We start from the raw sequence: 24,954 nt of genomic DNA on the forward strand, positions 1-24,954 counted from the left end.
AGAGGTGTCTGTTGAAAATTAGTTGTTTAATCTGAAATTTTATAACTCTAAGCATTTAGAGCTTTTGTGAATGATCTTAATCTACTTTTAAAGGAAAGAAATAGAGATTGCACTTGCTTACCTGCTTCACCATCAAACTTCTTCCAGTCCTGTAGTAAGAAACCACAGCTCTGGGTGCCAAAATACACAAGATTTAAAGTGAAGGTGACAGGGATTTTAAGCAGGTAATTTCCTCTGCTTTTAGCAGCATGTTGGGCATATCAGTTTCCTTTTTCAACGTGTTCTTTAAATTACAATAAAGGAGTATGCAAAAAATAAATACTTTCTGCAGTATATCCAGGAAAGTGGAGGCCCTGGGATGAGATGTATCATTGGAAAAAAGAAACTGTTTAAAGTAGTTTAAGGTTTTAAAATGTACTTTGGGAAGCTCCACTCTGATAGACCATTTTCCTTAAACTTCCAGTGAAGCAAGCATGCTAAGAAACAGGGCTATGAACACATTCCTTATGAATAATGGCACCACACAGTGCTCAATGGATCTGCTGCCAGTGAAACACAGGGAAAATGTTTGTTTTTTTTTTCTATTCTCATGCAGTTAGAGGACTATGAGGTACCAGAGCAGAGGTGAGTTTCCAGTCTAGAGTCTTCCAGACAGGGCTGCAGATTAATAACTGACTGTAAATGAGTCACTTGTAGGTGAAGTGTGCTCCAGTTACATTATTTGAAAAATGGGTGTGATGTCTCCACATTTCTGTAGCACTGACCAAGGTGTCTGGATTTGTAAACTCACATTCTAGCTTGAAGTATAAAATGTTTTTTATTCTCTCCGTGTTATCCAGACTAAATGATAGCTGAAGACACTTTCAAACACCAGCCTTGAGCCTTGTCTGGAGTAGAAAATTGATTCAGGTTGAGGTCCTGTTTGAATTGAAGGCACAAGAGGATTGTTTTGTACGTCCTCATAAACTGCTCCAGTAACAGCAGGAATGTTGATTGAGGGAACCACAGTTCTGCAAATCCTTTTTCAGCTTGAAGCTCTCAGCATACAGTGCCCGTAACTACATGGACAGTGCATGTTTTTAACTTGCTTTTTTTATCTCTCTCAGAGATAATTTCTTTTGTGTCAGAGGTGTGTGGAGATTTTCATTAGCAAATGCTGATAACGTTATAAGACAATGGCAGGAAATTTGAGCAATTGTGCATTAATTTGTAATGTGTGTGCGTACAGGCCTTCACTGTAACTTTTCTCCATGAAAGTTTTCTCTACCAGAAGTACAAGTGTTTTGACTGAAATCAACTATACTTAAGCATACTGCCAAAACCTTCAAACTGTTTGACACCACTGCTTTCCTTTTCAGTTCTAAAGCAAGGAATTAATATACGTGTACCTGTGTAATTAATTTCAAATTACGAAATAGTAATTGGAGATGATTTTTCCTTGTTGCTTACAAAGATTAAGTTCTCTTTTAAGGATAACTGAAAGAGTGATTTACTGTTTTAGCAGAAGTAGTATCTTGGCAGCTACTCCTTGAAATTACTATTACATCCTCCTTGTTCACTTCTGCTGAAAGAAACATACTTCTACAGTACTGTAGAACTTAAACCAGTGAATTGAAACAAGTGGTTTTTCCATAATTTTTTGATTAACCTTGTCCTTTTTTTGCCTTAGGACATCAGCGCCTTTGAGAACAGAATGTTAATGCTTGATGGGATGCCGGCAGTCAGAGTCAAAACAGAGCTGCTGGAATCTGAGCAAGGGGTAAGCAGAGGTTTGTGTGACCTCACTCTGGTAACCCTTCCCCAGCTTCTCTGTGGTTAGCTGTCCCTCCCATTTTCTTTTCTATGTTTTTCTTTATTTCTGCTGTTCTGGAACATATTTTCTTGGGACTTGTACTGGTGAGCATCTAGTCTGATCTGCTGGGAGCACAGAACAAAACTCTGCAGAAGGTTTACTGAAATCATCTGCGATAGCTGGGATGCTGTTGGTGTAATTTTACACCTATTAAAAAGGCTCAGTTTAATTTAAAAAAAAGGAAAAAAGAATAGATTTCAGTAAAGGAAACCATATGTCTGGGAAGTCCGTGTATGTATGTATGTATCTTTGCTGTTCTGCCTTCTTGGGATATTTGCCTTACTGCAATCGTTTCATCCTTTATATGCTCGTCCTGCTCCATTTTCTGTTTGTGGAAACCTGCTCTCTCTCTGGTGAAATGCACTTGTTTATCATTAAGATAAGAGAACTGAAGCTGGTATCACATCAGCTGCTGGATGTGGTACAGATCATGAACTGGATTTTGATTTTTTATGCAGAACTTGGTGTTGGAGTGATAACTTTTAGGAACATGGGAGGGTATTTTCTTGGAAATGTGGTATCAGTGATTGTAGATTACAGCAAGGGTATCTGTTCTAGTGGATTTTTTTTTAATCATGAAACTTTGTTTCCTTGTGTACATGGTATGTTATTCCAAAGAGTCCAAGCCACTTTACTAATCTGAAGACAGATGCCTTCAACAAGCAGCCTAATATAAGCAGCAACACTATTGCCTTGTAGGGATGGGCTTTTGCCTAATTCTGTTACTTGGCTTTTTCCCTTTCTGCTATTTTTTCAGTTATTTAATTGAGAATTTGAATGATATAGAAACGAGTGAATTAACTTTCAGGATTACTTAATTTGAAGTACTTGCAAGGAAATACCAGTTTTTCAGGGTATTTTTGAGGCTTTAAGTTTGGGAGGAAGAAAAAGGTTGGCATTTAATCAAGTTCTTGCTCACCTCTGTCTTCTTGAGAGCAAGTACCCTCAGAAATTACTCCAATACAATGTAGGTTGTGGAAATGTAAAAATTGAACTATTGTGTGAGCTGCGATGATGAAAAGACAGATCCATTCATTTTTAATACCTTCTGGATGCTTTGCATTATGTCTTTTTATGTAACAGAGACGTTTCTGTATAACGTTCAGAAGACAAAGGTTCTATTGCCATTTGCCTCTGTTCAGTATAAAATAGATTCTGTGCATGATACATAGTGCTGGGTCCTTTATGGAAGAGTACTTCCTTTAGCAAACCGTGAGTTGTTTCTGGAAGACCTGTTTGGTGTCTTAGGAACTGGAAGGAAATGAATAATCTATATAATTTTTTAATTTCCTTAGCGTTTTTTAATAAAATTTTATGGACTTCTGTATAAGCAGAAAATGATGTCACTTTTTCCCCCAGTGACTGAACATTGGACAAAGAGCTTGTTTGATTTTGAATTTTATGCACTTTAGTACTAATTAAGTAGTGTCTGGTCAAGAGTCTCTGGCACCTTTATGATTCTTCATTAGGGAACAATCAATAAATACAAAATTAATTCTCCAGTTCACTAGCAGAGGAGCTGGCCATTAGGATGGCAATTTTCCAGCAAACAGCTTAAACTCTAAAGAGAGCTGGTTGAAACAGATGTTTGGCATGTACTTCGGAGACCGCTTTGAATGTAGATGTTGGTATACATAACAGGGACAAGTGTTTGAAGGATGCGATTACCAAAATCAGCACGTGGAGCTATTTGGGAAGATGAATATCATAACTGGGAAGCATGGAGTGGGAACTAAAGTGTGATCCAAGTAGTAGGAGTTTGAAATTGTGGTGTATGTGTTGTTATAGCGCCCAAAATCCCTAGAGTTGCACCTCCAGCACAGCATATGTGTGTACAGGGAGATGCAACTTCTTCTTGAAACTTTGGGAACTAGGATGGCATTTTGAGTCTTCTGAGCATAATGGCCAAAGCTTCATCACTTAAGAGCTGAACACCAGACAAACTCTTTCAAAACTCAGAGGAAGACATTTGGGTTTTTTGCTGTTCTGACTTGCTATCAGCTGCTGGCTCTAGGTTTGCAAGGGCAAAAGTGCGACATGGGTTAAGGGTTATGTAAAAAAGGTTTCATCTGTGATTGGAGAATCATGAAGGCAATATCAGTTGTGGAGGAGGGAAACCAACAGGGTCTGGAGCACCAGTGGCCCTTGAGCAGGATGGTGAGCATTGCTCTATCAGACCAGAGAACACCAAGTTGTCATGCTTTGCCCATGAGGCTTTAAGGTACTATTGTCTTAGAAGTGCTACAGGACCGCTTTGAGGTGTCTCCTGTTTAAGTCTGATCCCATATTTCAAATAAACATCTTCTTAATTTTAAAGAATTTTTTAAGGATATGTGCCTGTTCCTTGTAGGAATGTTGAATGCTTTTCTGCAGGACGCATGAATGAGTATGTCATCCAGAAAAGATATTTTCTCTATAGTTGTGCCTTGGATAACTCCACCTTGTGATTCATGGCCTCCAAGGTGGGCTTCACACGCAGGACCTTGCTGGGGGAGTTTGGGTGTTATCTGGCCATTTATGAATGCAGGACTGTGTCGCACACCCAGCTGCTCCTCCCTTGACCTATTTACTAAAGAAATAGAAAATACCCAGCTTAGAATTCTTGGTAAAGTGAAAAAGGATCATTCCAATAACTGGACAACATGGAAGTAAAAAAAAAACCTCGGAATATTCCCACCTGCAGCACCAAAACAAAAGTTTTTATAGAAACAATACCAGCTTTTAACCTTGAGATACTTTTTCATTTACTTTTTGTGACATACAGTTGTGAAAAATGGGGCATGTGGCCATGCACATTTCATTCATAAGAAATTCATCTTCCCTGTACTGCTCTGGGCAATTTGGTCTTCACCAGGTTGTCTCTTGACTGTGTATGCTGGTAGTAGAAGTCATGCATGATGCAGATGAGAATCAGGACAGAGCAGATACTAGCACTTCTTGCTGTGTTTGGATACCAAGCTAGGCAATCAATCAATTATATTCCCTTGTTTTCTGTTTTAATTTGGAGACTTCAGTCTTTTTGCAAAAGAGGTTAAGTATAATGTAAGATTCTTCTCTGCCATTTGTGCATGAGCTCCAAAATCTTTCAACTTTTGTGTTACGTGTTTTGTTTCATGATTGCTCTTTCGCTGTATTTGGGTGCTTCGTCCAAACTTGGTCTGATACCACTGAAAAGTTTTTTCAGTAATTTTCTTAAAAAGTAGTCTCAGCCATTACACTGCGCAAGAGTTACTTATCTAGAGCAAGTGAAGGTGAATTTAAAATGCAATACTGCAAGAGGAATGCACAAAAAAAGTGTAATCCAGCTGAGATTTTTGGGTAGCCCTGGGAGAATGAAATTGTGTGAAGTACTCCTAGCTGCAAAGCAGCCCAACCTCTAGCTGAGTCTGAAGGGAAATTGGAGCTGACATTTCAGCTATGCCCCATGCACTGGGTCCTTTGGAGCCTGTGACTGGAGAAGAGCAGAGCAGGACTCTTGAACTGCAGCCTGTGTTGTTGTGAAGTGAAGACAAACCTTTACCAACCCAGATTTAAGACACTGAGTTGAAGTTAGATCATTGTGGGAGACTAGGGTTTAGGCAGTCTATAAGGAAGACATGCCTTATGAGATAGAGGTTGCTAGTCAGATTTGGAGCAAAGAGGTATTTACAAGGGAAATGGATTTTCTCTTTGCTTTGGAAAAACTTAAACCAGTTCTGCATTTTTTATTGTCGCCAATTTAGCGTAGTTTAATGCTTTTTGGAAGGCCATCAGCATTAGCAAGAACACATGCTTATTTTTCCAGTGAGCTACTGTCCTTAATTTTGCACAGGAGATTTAATGCAGTCTATTGTTTGAGGCTTCAAGAAGACACAGTTCTGCTTTCATGACTTTATCACAAATGAAAAAAAGACATTACATAAAAGATATTGCATCGCCCTTTAACAAGGCTTCGTTATTATCTCCCCTACTGTGGAACAGGAGCTAGCATTGCTAATAAATTGGGAGAATTACTTTAGAAATATGAATTTGCTTATCATTTAATATCCTCCAGTGACCTACAACTTTAGATCTTTTGGGCTGCAGTAAAATCTTTCTCAGTTACCAGTTTCAAAAAAGGACATGAAGAAGGTAGTCCCTCCCCATGAGGCTGAAGGTGGGGTACTTCAGGAAAAAAAAAGTCTTCATTCTTTGTGCCAAAAACTATTCTGGGAGTAATACTTCTTATTGCAAAAATGTGTGGAAGCTGGATTAATGTATTGGTAATGAAGACTGGGTGGAGAATTTATTAGGTGGTAGCTACTATTAAGAAGTTAAGATGAATAGTGTTGACTGGCTTTAGTGTGAAGTCTGCTAGTCATTGCAGAATGTGGCCCAGTTTCTAAAAATTGGTAAATGTGTGCAGCTTATTGTTCAGTTGCACTTTTTCAAGTATTTGCTGAGTTGGCCTGTAAGCCGTTGTTAAAAGGAGATATAAATGTGAGGCTTAGATGAGGCTTAGATCCCACAATCAATCTTCAAATACAGAGAATGATGAACTGCTAATTTTCATCAGTCTTTTTGTTTCCAGATCTGCAGTCTCATCTGTTCCTTTGCCTACATTTTGTTCTCTCAAATCATCACTGGAGGATTATATATCTTACTCTGAAGTCTCCTCCTAATTCTTCTTGATCTGTCTACATTCAAATCATTTATCATGACTGAATTATGAAAAGAAATTATTAAAATGACAAAACCCTTTAATAAGCCAATATTGTTTTGTGTCTGTCATAGCCAGGCAAATTATCTTCTTGTCTCATATCTGAAAAACGCCATCCATCCTTACGTTGTTATGTGCATAAACATGTTTTACCTCAGCCTGGGTAATACTGACATAAATCTCCTATTTTTAAAGATTTCCAAAAATACCAATACCTATTCACATTCAGTTGAGAATAATCTTAGTAAGAAAGCTTACTCCATGGCTATATGGGGAGCTGTTTTGCAGTGATTCATTCAGCTTGGGTACATTCTTTGTATTGGTAGAAGAAAGAGCACTTCTGATATTTGCTACTGTCATTTGTGAGACTTCTGCTTCATTCAATTACTTGTTTTCTGAATTACTTAATGTTTAGCATGACTGATTTGGGGAAACAAGTTGCATGTGGACAGTGCACGCATATCGATCTCTTCTGCAAAGGAAGCCCCTCTTGATTTCTGTTGGTTTTCTTCATCTTGCAGTTGGCATGACTCAAGGAGTTAAGGGGTGTTAGAACCACAGCTGGTACAATTCATTGGTTGCTTTGCAGTGCCATAAATGTAGAACAGTCTTCAGAAAGATGTCAAGATCTGACTCCAGATCTAGTAAGGACCTAACCGACAGGGCAGGATGCAAAGCCCTGTGAGAAGTTCCTAAGGAGATATACTGTATTTCCCGAGCACAGCTGAAGGTTGTGCTCGCAACTCAGAAGGATGCAAGTCACATCCCAGAAGGGTTATGTCAGTTGGATTTATTAGGTCAAATCAAGCATCACAAGCTCATGAGTGCTGCAGGTGCTATTTCATGTTGAGTGGAAGCTTGCACGAAGTAAAAAGGTAGCCAACTCCTACATCTTTGCTGTCATCCTGGCATTCTTGCTCAGTCCATTGCCAGTGACTCAATGACATTGGGGAGTGTAGGGTCAACTGCTCACTGGTCCCAGAAAAACCTACCCAAAGGGAGAAAGGGAATGGTGTTGTATGTCCTGCAAGTCATACTTGCATGTGAAGTCATGGATATCCTCTATTATATGGAGATGGGGAGAGTGGGAAAAAGATCCTGGGTGGTGCTTTTGATTACAACTGGTGACCTGTATCTGGAACTGCATCCTGAGACATTTTTACTACTTCTGGGACCCCAGATGCCCACTTCTGGCATGTTTCTGCAGTGCTGCATTATCAAACACTGAATCTTTTCAGTGTTTCATGTTTCTTATTCCTTTTGAAGTCAGCTCATGTGTAGGGAGCCAAGGGGTTTTGTCTTGGATGTATGTGTGGTTTCCTTATTTGTTTTTTAATTTGTTTTTTCTCTCCAGTGATCAGACCCAAAAATGCAATAGAAAGATAATAGATTTAAGACTAACAGGAAATGATAGCTTAACCAGCTCAGCACACTTGCCAGGCAGTCTTTTTGCCAAGTTAACCAAGACTGCAGACTGAAAATGCAGGTGGGGTTGTAAGATGTATGGTGCTGTCTGAAATTCACACTAAGTGAAGTATCCCAGATCCTCTGAGACTTAATTTACTGACCACTGTCTGCCATTGCTTTCCTTTCCTAGGCAGCTAAGTTGGCTGTTACAGAGCACAGCAGGGAATGTGCTTCTTATTCTGTCTGGTATTGTTTGTTGTGTGTATGGTAGGAACAGGGGGATTTTCACTTGTGGGTGAAGGCTTAATTGTGTGAGGCATTGTACTGATAAAGGGTGGTCCCAGGGTATCTAGGTTTAATTAATCAGAAGTTTAGACAGTCTTTTAATGGTGTTCTTCAGATATTAGTGGCTGTGCTTATTAGGAATTCATCAGCAAGTGTAAAGGAGTGAAGCAGAGGAAGATCTCTGCTCCAAACAATGTGTGTTTAGCCAACAGTGCCATGCCCAAGAGATTTCCTATGTCTATAGTAATAGAAGGGCAGCAATAAGATGGTTTCAATGCAAGATTTAGATTTTTATGAAGAACCATTTGGTAGAGGAGAAGGACAGTACTTTGTCTGCCAAGACTGGAGAAAGTTTCATAGAGAATGTGGGATGTTACCCAGAAACTAACATAGCTTAATATTGTTGCAGTTCCATAGCAAAAACACAGTTACAGAATATATCATGCTAGATACATAAATTGATGTTTTATGTGCTTATATGGATTAGAAAAGTAAGGTTGCCTTTGAGAGAAGAAAAGTTGACCCTTTGATTGGAGTGTAGTGCTGAAGTGCATTGCAGTATTATAGTTTGGTTGCCTTCTATCCCCACTCAACTATTTTGTGAGCTCACCTTCAAGCCAGTCTGCTTTTTTTTGATGTATGACCTCTCAGCTTGCACTGCTCCTGGAGCTTATGATGGGAATCTCCTGAAAGATTCATTCAGCTGAGAAACTGGGCATAAAGAAAAACAAGCATTATATATACAAGCTGTGTATCTGTGGTTACTGTGAATTCCTAAATCTACATGTTGGGTTGAAAATAGATTCTTTTTTCAAGGTGTGAAAGGTCAACATTTCCATTACTATGCTAAAGAAGTCATTGAAAATGGTTTAAAAAAATCACAAGAAAGACTTTAACCATTAAAATATCTACAATTAATGTAACTCCCCCGATATACCCCAAGTTCCCATGACACTTGTGTGTGCTCCACTTCTTTCTCTTTGGGGAATCCAATATTGACAGTTTAGGTGTAATTGTGATTGAGCTTGCAATCCTAATTGAGGAACCTGTGAGGTACAGATTTTTTTCTTCTATGCATTGTGCCAGAAGGGTATTAACACTGTAGTCCTGGGTGCTCAGAGCATGCCATATATCAGCTGGCATGCAGCACTGTATTCTAAAATCCTGTTGCACCTCTGCCTTGAAACTCATCACAGGTCTCTGTTGTTTCATGTCATAGTGCTGTGGAATTCTAAGATACAGCAATGAGTATTTTAGACTTCATGTGTGAAACTATTACTGGCATATGAAAAGCAGTTACTCTTCTTGTCTGGTAACTTGCCTGGTTGGGCATCTGAAGTTTAATTCAGTCTGCAATGGCAGTGAAGTTCAATAGGTTATAAGTGTACGTAACCCCTCTGCTCATGTTAAGAAACTGAGGAAGGTGAGTTAGGTAATCCCACTTTTCTCAAAAGAAAGCTACCTTGAATTACCTCTTGTTTGCCTCTGTCTATGATGATATATATGCATGGGCAGTGCAGGCCTGCTGATGCATGTTAATTTTTGTGGTCCAGAGCTCTTGATTAAAAATGTTTTCCATTGAAATATCTCTGTGAAATAATTGTTACTCATAAAATCTTTAAGTTGTTTAGCAAGGAGAAAAGTTAGTCATTAGGTTTCATTTTGTTCTACTCACAGATTGAGTGAGTAATGGAATTTTTTTGTTTGTTTTAATGCTTATTAGAGTAGCCAGTTCATTATGACAGTCTATATTTTGCTCACCACGGCGCGTTGGTTTGTTCAAAGTAGAAATGAGATGGAAGTGAGTGGGCTCTTGTCCTTTCCCTTTGACTTCAGTAAAGTGAAATCGTCTCTTCATGGCTCTCAGTTTGGTAATTGCTATACTCTATTTCTTCAAGGACTCTTGAAGCGAGAAGTATTGTGTAAACGTGCATTGTTACTGTATTATGTAGTGGCTAGCCTGAGAAAAATAATCATAAGCCAATATTACTCAATAATTTACTATATCACGAACACTTCAGCATCATGAGACAAATGCCATTATGTTATGAAAGTACCAGAATTATTTTAATCCTTACTGTTCATTATGAGAAAGGATTACTTCTACTTTTCTCTTGTTCATTGATGTTCTGATAGCTTTTCTTTTCTGTTGGAGGTTGTACTCTTTTTGATGTATATTTTACTCTTGTTCTGTATCCTGCTGGGGAAGTACTGAAAGAGCTGTATATATTTTTAGCATCATTGGCTTTTTTCCTTATTTCTCCCTGTGGAGATGAGTCCTTACATAAATTACTGTAAGGTTTCTGTTTTCTTTAATTTTTTGTTGGTTTGCTTGGGTTTTTTTTTTTTGGTTTTTTTTTTGGTTTTGTTTAGTTTTGTTTTTAAATTCCTTTCACAATCTCCTCACTCTTTCCTCTCACCATCCCCACCCTGTTTCATATTGTGAGGATGAGTATTTAATAAACTGTTATTTAGGAGGGCATCTGCTTTCAGACATCCTTTTACAGATGTTGCTATTGCTTGGTTTCATCACTTAAACATACCAGGAAACCATAGGAATTGCAGACAGAAAAATCGAGCAGCAACCAAAGGTGGTGTTTGTCCTCCCCTGCCAGCACAAGCCACTGCTCATGCTTCCCACTGCCCAAGGGTGGAGTCCAAGCAGACAAGTGTGATAACACCTGGCTCATTGGGGCGGGCAGGGAGCAAGGAAGAGGAGGAGAGGTGCTGAGGATGAAGTGAAGGGAGGACAGGTGATCTTCCCAGGCAAGGCTTGTTCATGGAAAGGATTGTGTTAGATTAGCTCACTCAGCCCTGTCTCTTCCAAATTGCTTCCATTCCCCTGGTGCCTGGGGGGAACACCAATCACACAGATTTCACGTGCACTCTGCCTCCTTTGCCTCTGTTGATGTTTGTAGCTTGTTTCCTACTTTCATGATACACACTAGAGATTGATACTGATGCTGAGACACTGACTTTGATCTTCCTCTGTGATGCTCTGTGTGGAGCTTATGTTGTTGCAGTGAGGGAGTTACTGGAAATTCTGTAGCAGTCATATCAGTTTGTCCTTGGAGGACAGCAGTATCACCCTCTCCTGTCTGGGTTACGCATATGTTTGATTATGTTTTCAGTATCATAGGTACCCTTCCATGACATTTTCCACTTTCTTTGATAGCTTTTTGCCAATTTCTAGCACCTTTCACATGTGGTAGAGGAAGGTGCTGCAAGGATATCAGCGAGCTGTCCGCTGTTTCAGCCACGAACCCATATTTTCCTGTATTGCTGATGTAGTGATAGAAGTTCTTGTTGCCTTTGATATTCCCTGCAAGTCTGAACTCCAGCTGGGCTGTGGCTTTTACAACATTACCCATGTGTTACTGTGTGATATTTGTATGTTCATCCTTTTTTTGCTCCTCCTGCTATACTGCCTTCTTGTACTGGAGCTCCTTCATGTGTTTCATGTCTCCCAAACTGGTGTCCTAATGCTTCTTGCTTTTCTGAGTGGTTACATATACTAGGGTTCTACTTTGATCTCCTTAAAGACCTTCCAGTACTCCTGTGCTGTTTAATCCTTTTAGAGGTATCTCCCACGAGATCCCACTTAATTCCCTGAGAACTTCTATTCTCCTCTAGTTGAGAGTCTAGATTGACCTGGACTGGGTGTTTGTTAGTACCATTCTTTCTTCACTCTCATCTAAAACTCCATTGCTTAGAGCTCATCACACCCACTGATTACCACAGCTTCACTTGTTCTTTTTTCCACAGTGGTCATTTTGGTTTTGTCCATATGGGATGTTACGAGGCTGGAGGAGTGATCACAGTGAACCTGATGAGAGGTTTTTTTTACACATACAATGGCAGCTTTTATATCATGTACCTCCAGAAAACCCAGGCAAAAAGCAAGCATACAGCAACAGTGCCCTGGTACACCCTCCTGTACCTGTCAGTGTGCAGCTGGGGACCACATGAGCAGAAGGTGATGTTTAGTATTGCAAGTTTTCACTGCTGTTTGAGCTCCATGGAGATTCTCCTGCTAACCAGAGGCTGTGCTGTAGGTTTTGACCTGTAAACCTTGTCTTGCACTTGCCTACTGGCATCCTTAGACTGCAGTAGGAACTTAAGATGTAGTGGTATAAACAGTGGTGGCAGTAAGAGCATTTCCTGTGACACTCTTGATTTATTTTCCCATTACTTATAGTAGAACAGAATTGTGGATTTCTGGGAAGTCCATATGATGAGGTGTCTGGGGAGGGCAGAAGCTATGCTTTTGAGAACAACAGACTTTAGTTTTTCTTCCTTCAGCTGCTGGATATTGTGGAACAATGCTCTGTGATAACTTCATGGTACTATAAACCTTATGTTTAATAGAATACTTAGGGTTTTATACTAATATATTGTTCTGTTGTTGAGTAACAAGCCGTAAAAAGTAGTAATGTGTTTGACAGCTGTCAACAAAAAGAAAAGGTCCCCTGTGGAAGTAGAAGTGGTCTGGTCCATGATTTATATGGCAGAACAGCAGTTTGGAAGCTCCTGTCCACTGTCCCTCTCTAAATTCGGGTTATTTTACAAATCCAAGTTAAGGTGTAGATATAGACTGATTAAGTGTTAGATTTGCAACATCCACAGTTCTGTGTGATCTGCAGGTTAAAACATGCTGTGCAAATGTGGTGCAGAAAACATTATTGATTTTCATTATAGAAAACTTGTGAAATAGAAGAGAGAAATAGAATAGAAGCCAAAACAGTCTCATTGTCTTCTGAATAATATTAATTTTACAGAACAAGCTAAAAATATAGAGTGAAAAGGTAAAATAATATTTATGTCTGGTCTTGGAACACAGTTTATAGTTTGGTTTATTGAAGCTTGAGTTTCTTTCCTTTGTTGCTGTACTTGTTAATTTTCATGAATGGATTTAGACTGAATTACTTGAAATATGTTTTTTGCTGAATAACCATTCTTGGTATTGATAAGATAAAGAGTCAGTTTAAGACAACATAAAGTAAGTATGTAAGTTAGTATTGAATACTCAAATATTAATTGATTCTTATGTTAAAATTCCATAAATGCTTCTAGTCTACAAAGAGGTTGCCTTGAGTTTCATAACAGTTCTGCTGTGTAGATTGTGACCTTACTGTTTTCAGAAAGAAGAACAAGTATTTCTTAAAGGCTAAACAATAAAATTACTGCTTGCTCTAGAAATTTGGTAGCTTTAAATGGATTGTGGAGAGACACTTGGAGCTTCTGTTGAATTGGTATTTGCAAGTTTGTCTGCAAACCCCAAGCTGAAAAGAAACAAAATGGTGTTCAAAGTATCATAGAGTCATTAAGGTTGGAAAAGATCTCCATGGTAAAATCCAGTCTTTGACCTAATACCACCAAGTGCACTAAACCATTTCTCAAGGTCCCATGTTTACTTGTTTTTTGAACAGTTCCAGGGATGGTGACTCCACCACTTCCCTGGGGATCCTGTCCCAATGCTTAACCAGTTTCAGTGAATAATTTTGTCCTAATATTCAACCTGATAAAGGAAATCCAGATCACACATGCAGAATATGAAACATCTGGTCTGTATGCTGTGGGCTTGTTTTTGAAAGATACTGAATATTAAGCATTCAGCAGAGAATATAAGTATCTGCTTGGCTTTTAAGAACTGGAGGAGATCTGTTACGTACTCGTGGCACTGACTCACAGCCAGGGTGTACCATGCAGGAACCTTGAATCTATTAAAACTGCTACCATAATCTCTAGAAGTCTTTAACAGTCTTTAAAATAATTGGAAGAAATCAATTGGATTAAATGTCCTTGCATTTCAGGCAGGGTAATACATTAGATGTTAGGTAATACATTACTAACTTGATGCTTGTTCTTAGATCTGTTTAAACCCTGTTGTTAAGCTAACACACAGTACATCTACAACAAGGAAAGTTTTTGTGAAGTAGTGAACTTTAAATATTCTTCATGGACTAATTTTATTCATATCAAATGCTCGGATGAAGTGTATATGGGAGGGTTTATTGTTGATTATGTACCCTGATTTTTTAATATGTTTGTTGCCTTCACTCAAATGATTTCTAAAACCATATAATCTCTAAAAAGATAAATGATAAATGTTTTTATTGTTATCCATCAGTTAGTGGTGAGTACAAATTACATCAGCAAATGTAGTTGGAGTGCATCCTCTGTTAAGCTAGCTTTGTGTTTAAAAATTCCATAATAACATTAGATGAATTTGCCTTACTCATTTTAAAGTAAGGGAAAATATCTTTACCATCTAAAAGATGAATGACGTAGGTCAGTAACTTAGCCTTTACCATGTCTCTGGTGTGTTTAGGAGTTGCTGTTTACATTGAGTGTGTTCCTGAACTGCAGCTCCTCAGCATAATGTCATTGCCAGAGAACACAATGGCTGTGCGCACCCATGGGTGCCAGATGCAATTTAAATAAAAGCCCACATGAAGGAGTGTGGTATGGGCAATAATGGCATGAAAGGGTGAAGAGGGATCAGTGAAGCTCTCAGTCCTTGGGAACTGGAAGTAGGCAGAGGGATAGAAATTTGTGGTGGGAATATGTTGCCATGCCAACCGAGTAATTTCTCTAACAGGAGGAAACTGGTAATGAATAACTGCTGAGTGGGAACTTTAAGAGAAAAACATGCTCTGTGGAAAACCAAAAGGTTACATTTTTGATAATCGACCTTCACCATTCCCCCTATGAAATTCTACACTGGCAATCTGTCTGTCGGAGCTTCCTGCTGTCCTGTACCAGACCCTGCTGTGCCCATCTGCTAATCTGGGAAGTCTCTGCCTGCGGTGTGGTGATGGGTACCAGTCCTGAGCCCGTGCTGCAGGCTGACCTGAGCCCTTTGTGAATCGTTTTTCAAGCAGCTGTGAAAGCCAGATGTGGGTTTCACCAGTCTGTCTCCCTTAGCAGCTGTTTTGGGTGTTCCCTTAAATCATTGACTAGCATATTTACTTTTCGTCTTCCCTATTTCTTCTAACACAATGTGAAAACTCTGCAGAGAACTGGCATCTTTAAAAAATACTTCTTTCTAAACCCTGATAAGCTGTGTGTTCTGGAACTTGGACGTGTAACACATGTTCATGTTTTGTCTGTAGCTTTTTATAGCCTTCTGATTTTATAAAAGGAGGAACAAAAAAAGACATTGAAACTTTATCTAAAATGTTGGTTTTTCCTTTTGTTTGTCTTGAGTTGTTGCAGGAGGATTTAGTAGTGCAAGGCACTTGCATTGCTTTACCTCCAGTGCCCTTAAAGCAGAGTTCAGCTTGTGCTGTGATCTGTGTTTAGATGAGTACTCCCACTGTGACGGTTTGTGCACTTAGGGTGGTGTGAGCCACTTCTGGGATCAGGAGAAGCAAGATGTGTTAGTAGGGACTGTCTGGATAAATTTGTTCTGCTGAGATCTGAGCTGCTGCAGCTAGGCTGCTGCTGGTCCCTGGCATGGCCAGGTATCATGGAATCATAACATGGTTTGGGTTGGAAGGGACCTTAAAGACCCTGAAAAAGCCTCAAAGGTTCAAAAGCCTCCAGGGCTTGTGCATCATGGCCTGGAACAGATAGCTGTGCTGTCCACCTTGTGTGGGTGGCTTGTGCTTCTCTGCTGCCTTCTCTCAATTCTCTTCTCCTTCTGTTCATACGCACAAATCTCAACTTTCTGTGCTTTTTTATTTTAAATTATGACCTCTGCTTTTTTGGGCAGAATGCAAGGACTGCTTACCAGCCTTAACAAGATTTAATACTCCTTGTAGTGTAGTAGTAAAGGCTAGGTCAGGCATTTGTAGAAGTTGTCCCATTCCTTTGTTCTTCCCACCTCTTTCCTTCCCCAACTCCTCAGATGCCATCCTTGAACTGATGCTGGTAACTGTGGGATTGCTTAGTGAGCCAGCTTAGCCTGACAATCTGACATAAAAGTAGCTTGGAAAGAGGGGGTGAAAAACCCAACAAAATTTTGGCTTTCTTAGGAGTCAGGTAAATGCTAAAGTAGTCTCAAAGCAGAAGGAATGTGCAGGGAAGGGGAAGAGTGACAACATGTGCTTGGATATGTGCTACCCTAACTCGTAGCTCGTGCTCTTAGTCATGCCATGTGGATGAAATGCTGTTGGGGGTTTGCTTTTGCACTTTGCAGGTGCTAAGTGGCTGAACAAGGAAGGCATTTTGACTCCAGCAAAAGACAGCTAAATGACACTGCATGAAAGAATGGAGCTGCCTGACAGCACAGCCTGTGCTTATTAGGGTGATAGGGAGATTTCCTTACAACTCTGTTTTTTCTCATGGAATCTTCTGCTGTTTTTTTTTTTGTTTTGTTTTTGAATCTGTTTTTCTGAGCATGAGAGATTGCACGTGTAAAAGAGCAGCAGTTCTCAGACACCATGGAGAGCTGTGTCTGAGGCTCATCCTTCATAGCACTCTGTGTAACCTGTGCTATTGCTGGTAGTGGAGTATATCAACATTTGCAGCCACACAAGGATCAAGGCCTTTATGAGGGTGATGTATCTGTATGCTACAAGTCTTGGGAGCATGTCATTAAAAAAAAAATTAAAATGCAGTGCCAGAGATCTCTTAAGATTTATTGCATCATTATCTCCCATGAAACAGTAAGACTGTCCTGGTATGACTGAACAAAAACAATAATGTGAGAGTATCATTATTTATTTTGTCGACCTGCTGATTATCCCTCGACATTTCCAGAAGCAGAGGCATCCTCAGCAGTGAGGTCTTTTGTTTCACATAGTTTCAAATACAGTCATTTCAAGGAGGGAAGCTGGATCTACATCACGTTTTCTTCTTCAGTGTGTTCCATAGATGGGATGTGTTCATCTCTGAGTTACTGAGACTCTGTAAGTGGGTATGGTTTCTCCTCCTGGCTTCTGTTTGCTTCTATAAAACCTGGCAGATAAGCCCTTGAGCAGTTGACTTGGAAGTTTACACTGAAGAAATATAAAGACTGGTCCCTTTCCTTATTGACCTGGAGGAGGAATGAGCTCCATACAAAATATACCCTCTCTTCTCAGTGTAATGAATCAGCAATTAGAGCTGTCCATAGAACCTGGAGACTGCCCAGCTCAAGATCCAGCCCATGACATAATGCTGTTCCATCTACAGTCATAGGTTTATTTTTTGGGGGTCATTACTAAGGAGTAATAATAAAGTGCTAATGTAATTCAAGAACTGTCTGGACACTGCTTGAGTAGGGAGATTGGACCAGATGACCCACTATGGTCCTTCCAACCTGACCCATCATGTGATTTTGTAATCTTAATATGTATCCCAGGAAATAAACTTGAAATTAATAAATTGCCCATTTTTGTGAGATGAGCTTCGTAACCTGTAAGTGGTGCACCAAACATGAAATTTCAATGTTTTGGCATGGGTAGAGCCTATTGCTAGTGGAATGTCTTAAGATGAAGGTCACTGGCAAATAGTAGAAGGTGCTTGTTCAGAACGACATTCAACATTCAGTGATCAGCACGGATAATACTGTTGCTGCTTGGACATCATTACTGTAACAGCATTAAGGTTTTGAAGCCGTTGCAACACCAGAGTTTTCAGTATGTGCCCAAGACTGTTCTCATTATGGATTTCCTGTTCTCAGTATTTTGTTTATCTATAGCACTTTGTGTATTTCTAGAGATGTTTCTTAAAATTCACTTATCAGTTTGCTCTAGGCAAAAAGTGGCTAAATTGAAGCTTTCAAAATAGCCCTCTTCGTATGAGATACAGATAAATGTATTCATTTTGGTCGAGCTTCAGTTAAAGGCTTGGTCTAATTTTAAATTCAGAGTGCATCTCCTCCCAAGTAAATCATCTACTTTACAGCTACCCACCACTTCAAGTCTGACCTTGAGGAAGTCAAAGAACTTCTCGTCATTCTCATAAAGCTTGGGGAGGGGAAGAAAAAAGAAGGTTGGACTCTGCTAGGCCAAGGGAAGTGCTCTTGTCACAAATGCCCAGAACATATTAATCTGGTCAGATGTTAGGTGGAGAACCTTATCTGAGTTCAGTTGTCAGGGAAGAATGTATGGAGGAGAGTTTATCTGGGCTAACCAGCCTCTGAGTCAGAAAGGAATTAATAGATGAAAAACAACTGCTTCCATTGCTCCCTGATAAGAACAGTAAGTCTGTACCTTTTACAAAACCCAGGTATTGGTTTTGTTGTTGTTTGGGAAGTGAGGTGAATGCTGCTCTAGATGATGTCCAAATGGACTTCGTGTCCCTAATAGGAAAAAACAGCTTTTCATCCAATATGTCTGATTTCCTCTTTACTATGTTACACTAACCCCTGTGTCATGTTTCCTCAGTCTAAAAATCCTGGCTAAAATATGGTCATCAGCCTGTGCATTTCACTACTCTTCTTAAATCTAAGTGCAGCTCTTTTTTAAAATACTTGGCAACCTGTTCCTTATACTGGTATCCAAATGGCATCTGACTGAGTACACGGCATGACATCATGTGGTAATATCCACAGAGGAGTTAGCTGACACTTAACCTTTGTTACGTGGGCATGTGGTGAAACATACTGAGCATTAAGGCAGTTTATGGTTGCAGTCTGGTTGTGTGGAGTGAGGTGGTAGCAGTCGCAGGCTGATTTATTTAGAATCCTCATAAGCACCACGATGAGTCAAGCCAAAGGTCCATTTGACCACACTGCAGCAGGATCCCCAACAGGTGAGGAAAACAGGCAAGATGGAAAAGATCCATGTTGTGTGATTCTTCCTTGGACATTTACTTTGATCAGCATTTTTTAGGTGATTTTAAGCCCATTGCTATATTTGAGTCATTGTGTTTAATAGCAGCTGATGAACTCTTCCCAGTAAAACTGTTTAATCCATTTTTTAACTTGTTATCCTTCTGAGTTCTGGGATACTGGTGGCAATGTGGTGGCAAATGTAGGCTACTTCTTTTCAGTTATTTTGAGCTATTGTCTGCCAGTTGCATTAGGTTTTATGTTGTGAAGAACAGTTTCCATATCAATCGTTATTTGGATGTTTATCATAGGACTTCAGTCATCATTTTCCAAAACCTAAGTGTATTACCTGCTTTATATATCCTTGAAAGTTCATGTCTCACATCAGCCTTGTAAATGTATGCTGACATACATTTTTAAATATCAGGTTCAGGGTTCTTCTTCAGTAAGTTAAGTATTTAAATGTTAAATAGCAGTGTCTGAGCTAATCATCCTTAATCTCTAGAACTGGCAAGACAAAAATCCTCTGGCCCCTTGATTTTTCTCCGCTGATAGAATGGGTACAGTAACCAGGGCAGGTTAAGGTGTCAAACACATCAATGACATCAATAGCTCCAGCATGGATATGCCACTGGCCCTAGCTGGGGCCAGTTGGAAATGATGGTAATGCCTCTGTTGAGATTTAAGAAGGGAAAAAAAAAATCATTGCACAGATATATTAGTTGCCAGAGAAGAATAGGGTGAGATTATTTGAGAGGAACAGCCCTGCAGACACCAAGGTCAGTGGAGAAGGAGCAGGGAGGAGGTGCTCCAGGTGCCAGAGCTGGCATTTCCCTGCAGCCCATGGTGCAGACCATGGTGAAGCAGCTGTGCCCCTGCAGCCTGTGGAGGTCCATGGGGATGTAGAGATCTGCCTGCAGCCCATGGAGGAGACCAACACCAGAGCAGGTGGATGCCTTGAAGGCAGCTATGACCGTATGGGAGGCTCATGCTGGAGCGGGATCCTAGCAGGGACCTGTGGATCTGTAGAGAGAGGAGCCCATGCTGGAGCAGGTTTCCTGGTAAGACTTGTGACCCTCTGGGGGACCTGTGTTGGAGCAGACTGTGCCTGAAGGACGGCAGCTTGTGGAAGAGTGACTCATATTGGAACAATTTGTGGAGAACTGTTGCCTGTAGGATGGACCCAGTGAAGAAGTTTGTGGAGGACTGTGTCCTTTGGAAGGGACCCACACTGAGGCAGGGGAAGGACTCTTGTCCCTGAGCAGCAGCAGGAAAAATGCGTGATGAACTGATTGTAACCCACATCCTCAGTCTCCCTGTGCCACTGCAGGGGAGGAAATAGAGCTGAGGAACGGGTGGAGGAAAGGTGTGTTTTAGATTTATTTTACGTCTTGTTATCCTACTCTGATTTTTTTTAGTAAGAAATTCAGTTAATATCCACAGTTTGAGTCTGTTTTGCCCATGATGGTATTTGGTGAGTGTCCTTATCTCAGCGTGAACCCTTCCTTGTATTTATTTTCTCTGTCCTGTCCAGTTGTAGAGGGGTGTGATAGAGTGACTTTGGTAGGTGCCTGGCATCCAGCCAGGCTCAACCCACTACAGATTTCCAGTGAGTGTTCATGCTTTAGGTTTTGGTTGGCCTAAAACAAAAATGTTACCAAAAATACCCCTGTCAAAACCAGGAAAGTCCTAAATGGAGTTCATTCTTGAAAGATATGCGTTTATTAACATTTTGCCCAGGTCTGTCTTCCATGCAGTATTTAAAAGAATTGGTTACACTTTGTATACTATAACATGGCGTTGTTTTGATGGAAATATTTTGTTTCCCAAGAGAGTTGCTGTAGTATAACCTATTGCCACCAAGACAGTTAGATTTACATGTCTAGTTTATGGATCATCCGTGTAGAGGCACAGTAAGGGTTAGTTCTCCTCATGCATTTTGTGTCACTACCTTGTCACTCAGTTTTGCAAGTTCATTCTGCAAGTCTTTGTAGATGGATATTGCATATGAATATAAGAAAAGTCTCTGAAAAGTGACTTGAAAGCCAGAAATGCCATATATTAAGTGTTCTTTAAAGGGCCAGGAATTCTGCATATTAAGTAATATGACCTTTAGTGCCAATCTCTTGATGTAATTAGCATTGGTCTTCTCACTTAAGCAACTTCTGTATGTCAAGTGGCAAGTTCTTTCCTGGCACGGTGCTGCTGAGTGTGAAGCCCTCTTCCTAGGCAGTGTAACTGCATGTTGTGCTTTGGCCATTACTTGCTTCACTTTTTCATACGTTCTAGGCTTGATTGAATGGAAAGTATATTTTTTTAAAAAATCCTTTCTGTGTTTACTTTGAAATGTAAAAAATATCCCTCAGAAGTCACAGGATTATGTGTCTTATATCTGGAAAGTGCTAATGGGTTTATTGGTTATTTCTTTAAGTAGATGCACCGTTCTTTGCAAATACATTGTTTGCAAGTCAGTGACATGACCAAAGACCATTTTCTGTGCAGCTAAATGCTGCTTGATTGTTTGTCACTATCTTGTTGTTCTTAATTGGAAATATATTGAACTTAGGTTCTGCAGAGATCTTAGTCTGTCTTTTAAATTTAAAAATTATACTACCTTTTTTGATCTGCTTACCTGTGCCTGCTGTTCATAAGGGATCATTTGGATGTAGTACAGCTTAAATTAAACCTAGTGAGTTTCCACTCATTCACCTGTTTGTCTTTAACTTCTTCAGCTTCTGAAGTGTAATCCTCCTTTTCTTCCAGATAAAGTTTGTCCTTGGCTTTACTGCCCCATCTTTGGGTCCATTTAGTTCGGTGGGTGTGTTTGTCTCGTCCATGGAGCCTCATCCCTGTGGCACTTCCATGTGAAGGAGGATTCATAGAGAGGTAGGGTGACAGGACAAGCAACACATTTCCTGCACCCTGCTGAGAACAGAAATGGAGCTTCTGGAGGCAGTGATTCCTATACACTCCAGGGTCTTGGCTTCCCGTGGTGTTGAGGCCCAGCTGGTAGGTGTATATGGCGGGGGGAATTCAGTAAACCTTGAACTTGGATTGGTTATTTCCTCTTTGACATGAACAAGAAAGCTTCAGTATTACTTGAAATGTTTGAGTGCATCTTCCAGAGGAAATGCAGCATTGAGCAGTCAGCAGTAGAATAACGAGTACAGTCTGTGGTCTTGTTCATTGAGGGTTGTTTGTCATGAGCACTGAATGAATGGAGAGCTTTACACAAGCGATAGTGTGCATGATGTAAATGAAACACAGGGAAAACGTTTTAGGAACAGTGGGACAATGAAGTCATCCGTGTGTGGTCCCGTTAATCCCAGCGGGATTACTGAGAGAAGGCGCCAGTGAGTGTGAATTGGTGATACAGGAATCTGGCTGCTCAGGCACATGTCAGTGACCCATCTGTGTTGCCCTCAGACCTCCACTTCATTTCATTGTCACCATCCCGTGTATATGCCTGTACTGCTGCCAGCACACAGCAGTACACTCCTACCTTGTTGTCTTGGCTGCACATGGTTGACCTCAAACTCCTTCCTTATTCCTAGTGCATCAGATTGAGGAATGGATATACAATAAAAATGATTGATTGATTTTGAGGGAGAAGGAGGTGATTTTCAGTCCACCAATTCCCTAGTGCTGGTATGCAAGTTCCTATGGCAGCATGAGGGAGGAGGCAAGTTGGGGGCAGGAGGGCAGTGGGGTTACTGCCTCTTGTATTGTCAGCTTTTAATATAATTTTGTACTGATGTGGTGCACATGCTGCTCTTGGTTAAAAAGACCAAGATGATGAGTTAAGCCCTTACCTGGTGGTAGCTAGGCCACTTGTTATTATATGAAGATTTTCAGTCTGAAGGCCTGTTCTCCAGCATTTATAATTTTAAAGTTTGTATTAAAAGCATATCCCTTTGCTTACTAACAGTGGTTTTTTTTTTCCGCTGGAGGGAATAAGATCAAGAAACAAAAGAAAGATGTTAAAAAAAAAAAAAAAAAGAAAGGGTTGCCTTTTGTTCTGAAAATAGATAGTTTTAATTGTTGACTGAACTCAGTGTCGCTTCTGGGCAACAATCACAGATTTTCTAGGGTCTGTGAAGAGATTTCCACATATTTATTTGAGTCAGCAGTTCAGAAATAGAACCTAAATTACTGTTCACACTCTGGACAGCCTGATAAAATGACTTTATTTTTTATTTTGATGTTACAAGGTATTAGAAAAATACAGAAAATATTTTTGTTATGATTTTCTTTATCTGAGAAACTCTCTTAGAGCCTTTCTCTAACAGATAAAGCTCATACTAGGTAAGAACCAGCAGCAATAGCTTTGTATTTCCTGGAATTCTTTTAAAGTCTATTTTTCTATGAGTTTGAAGTTTAGTTCATGCTAAAGAGGTTGCCTGTGCTTCTTTGGACAGCGCTCTTAATGATTCTCTTCAAAAGTCTATCATCAGATACTTGGTGGCAAAAATTAATGTCGCAATGGAAGCCATTAGGGAGAACTTCTGATTGATCTTCTGTTCAGAAGTTACTGGCAGTATGACATATTGTCAGAGTAAGGAACATTTTCAGTTATGTCCTGTGTAATTTTGGTGAAGCAGTGAAAATGCTGTTGTTAATTGTGAATGATCGTGCTTGGATCCCTCGCTCTTCTGGAGTCCAATGGTTCATACCTTAGCAGAGGTTAATTTCTTCTTCATTTATATAAAATAAATAAATAAATTGAATACTGTGCACTTGGCTGTGTAGGTGGGTTTTGGATGAGATCTTAAAAACTGAGATCCTGTTTATTCTGTGTGGGTGTTAAAGATGCCCCTGTTATGCTATAAGTTACTTAGTACCATCTACCCTTTGAGATGACTGCATTTCAGCAGTGTTAAGTGTACATAGTTGCAAAATATTTAGGGATCCTTCAAAGCAGTATTCCACGTGAAACTGTCTGTTGCACACATTTATTGTGCTTGTTGCTGTAGTGTTCCACACCATTTGTCATTATTGTTTATTGCATTCATGATGGTTACTGCGTTAATCACATAGTTTCAGAAAGTAATCATCTGTTTAATATTTTGAGCTGGCATGGTTTAAGTTTCATCCAGACTTTTATAATGATGTGAAAAAATGTAGCTGTGAATTGCTCCCTGGCCTTCAGAAAGTGCATTAATGCTTGCTGGGAGCCTTGACCTGTCCCTGTTACTGAAGCAAGCTGCAGATATGCAAGACTCCATGGAATAAAAGCCATGCAACATCGGGCCAATATTCAGTTTTCTGAAAGTCCAGGATTTTACCCTTTTATGTAGCATTTGTGACTCCTCCTTTGGAATCCCTCAAAGTCAGACAAAATTATCATTTATAATAATCCTATTGGAGTGAGTTAGTCTGTAATTTGTATTAATACTCAAAGAAAAGCATAATAATAGGTTAATACAGAGGTAATGTGTGGAGCTAAAGACAGCTTGGCCTGCAGATATTTCCATGGCAACAGAAAGGTCCCTACAGATGTCTTCTTTCTAAACCTGATGCTGTTTATTAAAGGCTGTCTGTAGTACAATCTGTAATTATCATTAGCTAAAGAAAGGTTGTGAACGTGGGTGTACTGCTTCTCTGACTGATTTGTTTAGCACAGCTTTGAAATACAGTTACAAAAGAATATGAAAAACCTGAGATCATTTAGCAGTTTCTCTCTGCAGGTAAGCTGAGACTTCATTTGAGACTGTTGGCTAATCTGAGTGAAGTATCCAAACAGCAGTACAAGGATGATAGTTTGAAATGCTGACAAATTCTTTTGGCACTATGATTATTAAAGATAAAAGAACATGAGAAGTATGCTGGACAAATTAAAAAATGCAGAGCTGCAGATAGTAAGGGATGTAGTGCACAACAAAATATTGTTTTGTAAATTGCAAAAACCTTCTGTAAGTAAAGGGAGACAAAAGAAATTATAAGACTTATCTGGAGGAGAAAGTGACAAAATAATTGAAGACAAAAGAAGTTGGAATAGTAATCTACCTGTCTTCTGTCTTTACAAAGAAG

At 39.8% G+C, this 24,954-nt stretch overlaps 1 protein-coding gene across 3 annotated transcripts in view; it reads left to right on the top strand.

The window, feature by feature from the left end:
• KLF12 (Kruppel like factor 12) overlaps window positions 1–24,954 on the top strand; it is a 234,754-nt gene that overhangs the window by 87,286 nt on the left and 122,514 nt on the right. For all 3 annotated transcript variants that reach the window (XM_030965666.1, XM_030965828.1, XM_030965753.1), the window contains exon 3: window positions 1,670–1,759. In XM_030965666.1, coding sequence (XP_030821526.1) covers window positions 1,670–1,759 — 90 coding nt within the window. The remainder of the gene's footprint in view (window positions 1–1,669; window positions 1,760–24,954) is intronic.

This window comes from Camarhynchus parvulus, chromosome 1 (assembly GCF_901933205.1).
Source record: "Camarhynchus parvulus chromosome 1, STF_HiC, whole genome shotgun sequence".
In the NCBI taxonomy this organism is placed as follows: Eukaryota; Metazoa; Chordata; class Aves; order Passeriformes; family Thraupidae; genus Camarhynchus; species Camarhynchus parvulus.